At 39.6% G+C, this 7,849-nt stretch overlaps 1 protein-coding gene across 1 annotated transcript in view; it reads right to left on the minus strand.

Moving 5' to 3' along the window:
• Window positions 1-828: 828 nt before the first annotated feature.
• LOC102209833 (P2X purinoceptor 3-like) overlaps window positions 829-7,849 on the minus strand; it is a gene marked incomplete at its 3' end in the record, with an annotated part of 12,939 nt that continues 5,918 nt past the window's right edge. The window contains exons 4-6 of the mRNA XM_005754808.1: window positions 3,613-3,706; window positions 3,285-3,350; window positions 829-906 (exon numbers count right to left, since the gene is read on the minus strand). Of these exons, the coding sequence (XP_005754865.1) occupies window positions 829-906; window positions 3,285-3,350; window positions 3,613-3,706 (238 nt within the window). The remainder of the gene's footprint in view (window positions 907-3,284; window positions 3,351-3,612; window positions 3,707-7,849) is intronic.

The raw sequence follows: 7,849 nt of genomic DNA on the forward strand, positions 1-7,849 counted from the left end.
CCCTAAAATAGCTAAAACTAAAAACAAACTAAAAACTACTTCCAGAAACATTCAGCTTTGATATTAATGAGTTTTTTGGGTTCATTGAGAACATGGTTGTTGTTCTATAATAAAATTATTCCTCAGAAATACAACTTGCCTAATAATTCTGCACTCCCTATACTGCTGAGTTATAAGAAATCCTGTTTTCAGAGAGTCAGGACTTTGCTTTTTCTGATAGTAGAGGAGACAGAGCACATTCCACGGGAGCTTCACTCCCACCGTTGTTAAAGGCAGACAAAATAGGGAGCCAAGGCCATAAGTCAGGCTCGCTAGGAGTTAGGAAAATGTGAATGTTTAGGCTTTTACGACTAGGTGGGGGTCAACAGTGGCTATAAGAGTTTGAGTAATGCTCCACCATTTGGAGATCGATGCTGTCTTTGTGCAGTGTTCATCTCCCCACGCATGTGTTCATTAAAATCATTGTTTGACCGAAGCTCTTCTGGACCATTATTGTTTTTGTGTTCACCCTCAATATCTGAACCCGCAACAGTTGTTCTTTAAGCAGGCCTGAAATCTGATTAGTTCAGAAAAGAGAGTCAAGAGTTAAATATGATCTAAGACCCCAAGAATTTTAATGACTTGCCAAAAGTGAAAGGGGTTCAAGCTGGGTGTCCTTTTTATAACCATTTTTTAAAACGCACTTTTTCCAAATTGCATTCTGCTGAACTTTGAGCCTTTTTGTGTTTTAATGTAATAATGTTTTAACCTTACATGTCAGCAACATGGTCACCAATAAAAATCAGATAACGTGCACATTAAAACGTGATTAAGAGCTGGGTATTTTACCTCTTCAAATTTCTTGGCCTTGTATTGCTCCGCACCTTTCAGGAAGTTGAGCAGTATGATGTCACACAGCACTGTGCCCTACGTAATAATAATAATGATAATAATTATAATAATAATAATTACAAGCAAGCCCCTTCAACCTCCAAAATGTCACTTGTCACCACCCCTTGGTCCACAGCTTCATTTCCATTTAGTTTCAGTTCATTTTTTCTGGTATTTAAGGCCAATAAAAATCAAAAGTCTAACCTGATTGAATTTTTGATGATCACCAGTTCAAGATCATTTTCTAGGACATGTGCAGACATCTTCAAGCACAGCTGCTATTTTCAGATTGTTCTCTAGCTGTCTGTTTCTGAACACTGAGCACTGATTTCCCCACTAACCTTGAACTTCTACTGAGAAATAAAATCAACCTCTTTTCCAACCTAACCAAAATTTTGTGTGAAGCATCATGGATGCTTTACCTTTTTGTCAATATTCATCAATTTGGGACTTTTTTTAATCACACCTCAAATGTAACCCATTATGTATTTATTTAATAATCCTGGCTTCCAAATATAAGTGGCCTAAATAAATATATTAACTTCCTAGGACCTGGCGTCCACATATGTGGACATCACATTTTGGGATGTCTAGACCAAAATACAAAATGTTGCTCTACAAGGGCATGATTTCCAATTACGAGGACATTATACTGCCTCTGTTCTATCAAAATTTAAAGCAAATATCCTCATATGTGGATCTCATTTCTCTCAGAAAGAAAAATCAGGTAAAAAAAATCTGGTAATTCTTTGTTTTTACATTAATCAGGTCCCAAACAGCCTAAATAGCAAAGAGAGTTTAAAAATGCATGCCATGAAAGAGTTCGGGTCTAAACATAGAAAATCTATTGTAAGTTTAGAAAACAACAGCAAATAAACTAATGATATGAATGTCCCTTAATTTGGAAAAATGAAGCGGTGTTGCACATGTTGGTTGTTTCATCCTGAAAAGAAGCAGTTGCAGATGTTTGATATATTTTTGACTGACAACGATGACATTAATGGATCTTCTCTAATTTCAGATGCAGAAAATGCTCATGAACTCACTTTCATGAGCATTTTCAAAACATTCTTTAAATCTAAATTAGAAAGTAAGAAGAAACAATAATGGTCATTGAAGGGAATTACAGTAATAAAGAAAATTGGAAAGACTGTGGTCCAGGAACTTCTGATAGGTTTTAATATGTAATAAAAGGCTTTTATTTTCATGGGATAGGGACACCACACACACAGTGGTGCGAATACATGTTTGCCCCCTTCATGATTTCCTATTTTTTGTATGTTTGTCACACTTAAATGTTTCGGATCACCACACCAATTTAAGGGGGGGGTGTAACTCAGGTGGTAGAGCAGGTCACCTACTACTTGTAAGGCTGGTGGTTTGTTCCCCTGGCTGGTCCAGTCTGCATGCCAAATGTCCTTGGGAAAGATACTAACCCCAAGCTCCTCTCTGATGCATCCATTGGAAAATGAATGTGTGTGAATGTTAAATAGAAAAAGCTGTTATAGTGGAAAAGTGCTCGGTAAGAACCAGTCCAGTTACCAAGATAACACAAGTACACAAAATGAAGGTATTTATTATTACGGGGAAATAAAACCCAAACCTACATGGCTCTGAGTGAAAAATTGATTGCTGACCAAAGATACCCCAAAGGTGCTGCAACGACTGATCCAGCAGGTCACAAAAGAGCCCAGAACAACATCCAAAGAACTGCAGGCCTGACTTGCCTCAGTTAAGGTCAGTGTTCATGACTCCGCCATGCAGGCCATTGTTGCCCAGATGGCAGAGTTCAAAGACGAAACCCACTGCTGAGCAAAAGAACCATAAAGGCTTGTTTACCAGAAAACATCTTGATGGTCCCCCAGGCTTTTGGAAAAACACTCTGTGGACTGACGAGACAAATGTTGAAGGTGTGTGTCCCATTACATCTGGAGTAACAGTAACAGCATTTCAGAAAACATCATACCACAGTAACATATGTTGGTGTCAGCGTGATGTTCTGGGGCTGTTTTGCTGCATCAGCACCTGGAAGACTTGCTGTGGTAAATGGAAGCACGACTTCTGCTGTTTACCAAAACATGATGGAGAATGTCCGCACATCTGTTCAAATTCCCAACCAGTTGTTAGGCTTAGGGGACAATGAACTTTTCACACAGGGCCAAGTAGCTCTGGATTTTTTCCACTTAATAATAAAGACCCCTTCCTGATTTTTGGCTTACATTTGAGGTGTAAGCTGCTTCAAAGCCACCTTCAGTTCTTAGACCAAAATTTTTTATGTCAGGCTTTCCATTTTCCTTTTTAAAGGGTAGAAAAAGATAAGAGGAAAACTTTTGCTTTTTAGAATTGACTAATCTTAACAAAACTCCTGAATTAAACATTTATAACGATTTGATTAAATCTAAACGTTAACTCACCACTCCCACTGATGTAAAGGCTGCAACCATGTTAATGAGTGTAGGGATCATGTTGAACTTTCCTGCCTGCAAAACAAGAGTATGAGTCAGGTTCAGTTTCCTGGAGAAGATCGATACAAAAAAGTCCTGGTGTTTTGTGTTTTCTTCTTTTATTCACAAACAACAACAGAAACATGACAATCAAGACTATAGATGTATCATTTAAAAATATATTTTAAAAAATTACACACATATTTATATTCCTGTATCATTAATGTGTTTGTGAAATAAAGGTAAGTGGATGTAAACTTCTTTATTCAGTGAACTGACAGTGAAACTACACACTCACATTTCCATTGACCAAGACGTCAAACCTGATAGCATAGGCTTTGACCAGAGTGCGGTAGTCAGTCCCATTTTCCATCTTAAAATACTTTGCAAATCTAAATAGAAAGAAACATCACATCATTCTTATAGTGACATCTATTCTGTTCAATTTACTAGAAGGTTCATGAATGATCAATAAAACAAGACAAAAAAACACATTTCTTGTAGACATGTAGATATGATTAGACAAAGATCAAACACTGTTTTTATATGCCACAATTAAAGCTAGTTTTTACTTAATGCTATTTGGCCACATATAATAATGGATTGCATTTATATAGTGCTTTTCAACCGCTTTACAATTCCACTATTCATTCAATCTGAATAATAAATAAAGTTGCGTATAGGGAGTCCACCAACCAGTTTTTGTAGGATCATCTATGTTAAAATTCATGGACATTATGTATTGTAAAACTTTAGAAATGATATATCGAGTGATGAAAAAGAATGTTCCACTTTGTATTCTAAGTATGTTTAAACTAAGAGATGGAAAATATGATTTGAGGGGGTCTTATAAGTTTGAAATACCTAAAGTGGAAACCAATGTTAGGTATAGATGTGCCAGTTTTGGGAGTGAAATTATGGAATGGACTTAATGATGAACTGAAGATGTGTTTTTCTTTGTCATTTTTCAGGAAGAATTTAAAAATTTGTATCATTCAAGCTTATGGAAATTTGGTTTGATGAATAACTTTGTGTTGATTTCATTTCTTGATTTATCATTGATTTCTTTTCAAACCGTTATATAACTTATTTGTCAATGCTATTTATTTTCTTGGCTAAGGATTTGATTATTCCTATGGGGTAAAGGATAGGATAATTATAAGCCACAGGCTGTATGATTGAGTACTTTTATGTAAAATGATAATCTGTGTTGTTGACCGAAATAAATTTCACTTCACTCTCACACACTGTTGGAGGCAGCTACAGGTGTAGCCACAGCTGCCCTGGGGCGCACTGACAGAGGCGAGGCTGCCATATCGCACCATCGGCCCCTCTGGCCAACACCAGTAGGCGGTAGGTGAAGTGTCTTGCCCAAGGACACAACGACCGAGTCTGTCCGAGCCAGGGCTCGAACCGCCAACCTTCCGATTACAAGACAAACTGCCAACACTTGAGCCACGATCGTACCTTATCGTAACTTAAATATACTGCTCCAAAATACAATTAAAAGAACAGTTTTTATCAGAGTACAGTCAGTTAAACTTCTGAGGTAATTACCTGGTCAGTTGAGTACCAAAGGAGTTTATCAGTTTCAGCAGCTTTGGAGTTAATGAAATAATCAGCAGGCATAGTTTTACAGGTGGAGGCCGCTGACATTTGTCCCTCCTCATCTTTTCTGACTGTTTTATCAGTATTTCTGCATTTGGATAGGGTGAGCATTGCTACTGGTAGCATGAGGAGATACTTGGACCCTACAGAGGTTGCACGGGTAGTACAACTCCTCTAGGATGGCACATCAATATGTGTCATTGCCAGAAGGTTTGCTGTGTCTCCCAGCACAGTCTCAAGAGCATGGAGGAGAGTCCAGGAGACAGGGAGTTACTCTAGGAGAGTTGGACGGGGCTGTAGAAGCCTTTAACCGATCGGGGGGACTGATATCTCCTCATTTGTGCAAGGACAAAGAAAATGAGCATGTCCAAAGCTCTACAGGATGCCCTCCAGCAGGCCACCAGTGTCAATGTCTCAGACCAAACAATTAGAAATGGATTTCATGATCGTGGCCTGAGGGCCCGACGTCCTCTACTGGGCCCTCTGCTCACTGCCTACCACAGTGCTGCTCATGCTGCACATTATGCTTTACAAATTAAAATGCACAAAAATGATGCAATAAAAGAGAAGGAATAAAACCATTAGACACAAAAACCAACTACAACAACAATGACTAAGGCTGTTAAAACAAAGAGAGGTTTGGGTCAGTGTGTGCTAACCCAAACATGTGTAGATCTAATATGTAGAGGCAGACTCTTCCAGAGTCTGGGACCTGCCACGGAGAAGGCTCTGTTGCCACCAGATTTAAGACTGTGAAATGGATAGCATTCGTTTTGACCTGGACCTCGTGGTTCTTTCTGGAGCTCAGACAGGTAAGACCGGATTCGACTGTTCAGTGATTTAAAAACAAAAAGTTAAATTTGGATCCTATGAGGAACAGGAAGCCAGTGTAGAGAGGCCAACACTGGGGTCACAGGCTCCTTCCTTTTAATGCCAGTTAGCAGACGAGCGGCGGCATTTCGGACCAACTGGAGATGATAAAGAGAGGCCTGTGCAGAGAATGGCAGTAATCTTCACATAATGAAGAGATGAATAACACACTGAAAGACATTAGCTGGAAGGTCTGGCTTTACCTTGGCTACCTGTCTCAGATGGAAAAAGCTAGATCGGACTACTGCGCTCACCTGCCTACACAGTTTGAAGGAAGCATCACAGCACACCGAGGTTTTTAACATTTGTCTTACAGTGAAAGGATAAAAGGCTCAACATCAAGAGGGCAGCAGGGCTGCTACAACCCAGAGTTAAGAAAATGTCATTAAAACATTCAAAAGTGCTGTCTCAGTGCTGTGTAGTGATTTAGAACCAAACGGAAACTTTTCAGAGATCTCATTAAGATCAAGGTGAGCCTCCAACTGTAAGCAGATCACTGTCTCTAGAACTTTTGAAAGAAAGGGGAGCTTCAAGATTGGCCTGTAATTAACCAGAACAGTTGGGTCCACAGTGTGATTTTTAAGAAGAGGCTGTTTAAAAAATGATGGGACACAAAGTGTCAATTAATTTCTGGATATAAAGCCCAATTATGTTTAAGGAGGTTTGGGGGGAGACGATCTGATGGGCAGTGTGATTATCTTAGGCGATGAACTACCACGGATCCTTAACTCAGGGAAACAGGCTCAAACTGCTCCAAGACAGCTGAGCACACAGGAGGAACACTGACGATTTTTTTGGCATTTTTTACTGACCAAGTTTCAGCTATTAGGTCTTGTGTCTCGTCACCTACTGCCTCACACATACTAAGCTCCAACATTATTACTTGTACTGATGATATGATTAGGCTTGTGGCTATTTGGTAAACAGAGAGACAGTCCCTAAGTATCTTTATAGAAACATACATCCTATCCTTCTTCCATCTACCTTCAGCACATCTACAATCATGTCTAAGGGTGCACCTATGTTCACTGAACCATGGCTCTGACAATGGCTTAGCGCAGACAGTCTGAGTGGAGTCCAAGATATCAGTGCAGGCTGAAGGACAGATATTAGAGCAGTCCTCAAAGTTCTCACAGCTTCCGTTAATTATTCCAGAATCAAGACATGCAACAGAAAACTGAGGCACTCTTAAAGTATCGGGTGTCCAGCTTATCCAGAGAGAAGTGCAGCATTATAGTGAACGTGCACACATCCATCCATTTTTCATAGCATCATGGAACACAAACAGATTCATCAGGCTGTTGCAGTCCGGTTAGGCTTGATCTGCCCTAAATATCAGCAGGATTTCAGTTTTCACATTTCCTGTTTGATGTTAGTGAGCTGTTGTCGTGGTGCTTTGTTTTCAGTTTTTGCTTCCCTTGGCTCATCTGCTGCAGTCTAGTTCACCTGTGATGTGTTCTCCACACTTGTCTTGGCCTTTGTCAGTTTGTCTGTTCACTGTTCCCAGGATTGTCCAAGATTTAAATTCCCTTTGTGAACTTTATGTTTGTACTTGGTATCTTCGTCATCAGCCAATAAACAGCTTGCTTTTTGCTGAACGCACCCCGCCTCCATGCATCTGCATTTGGGTCCTCCGCACAAACACCTTGTCTGCACGCTGACTTTCCTAATCAAACCTACCATCTTGTAAATGACCGTACATTTGTTGGTTGTAATTTCTGTTGTCTAAAAACTTTAAACTGTCTAATGAATTGTGTCTTTTTCCAATTGTCAGCATTTATATTGACAGTACCTGTTCTAAAGACACTGGAATACTGATGCATTCATCAGAGGATAAATGAGCATGTGTGAGTGTTAGACGTGCTGCTTAGGCACAGCACTGAATGAATTTGTGTCGGGTGGTTAACTGGAGTAGGAAATACCTATATTAGCACCAGTCTATTTACCAGTTTCCTAACAGTGGTTATAACTTTAACAGTTACGCTGATGACACTCAGCTGTACATCTCTGTGTCTCCTGATGACACCAGACCAATGGATGCCCTTTTTAACTGTATT

This window comes from Pundamilia nyererei, unplaced genomic scaffold, assembly GCF_000239375.1.
Source record: "Pundamilia nyererei isolate P.nyererei 1_Seehausen unplaced genomic scaffold, PunNye1.0 scaffold00669, whole genome shotgun sequence".
Classification (NCBI taxonomy): domain Eukaryota; kingdom Metazoa; phylum Chordata; class Actinopteri; order Cichliformes; family Cichlidae; genus Pundamilia; species Pundamilia nyererei.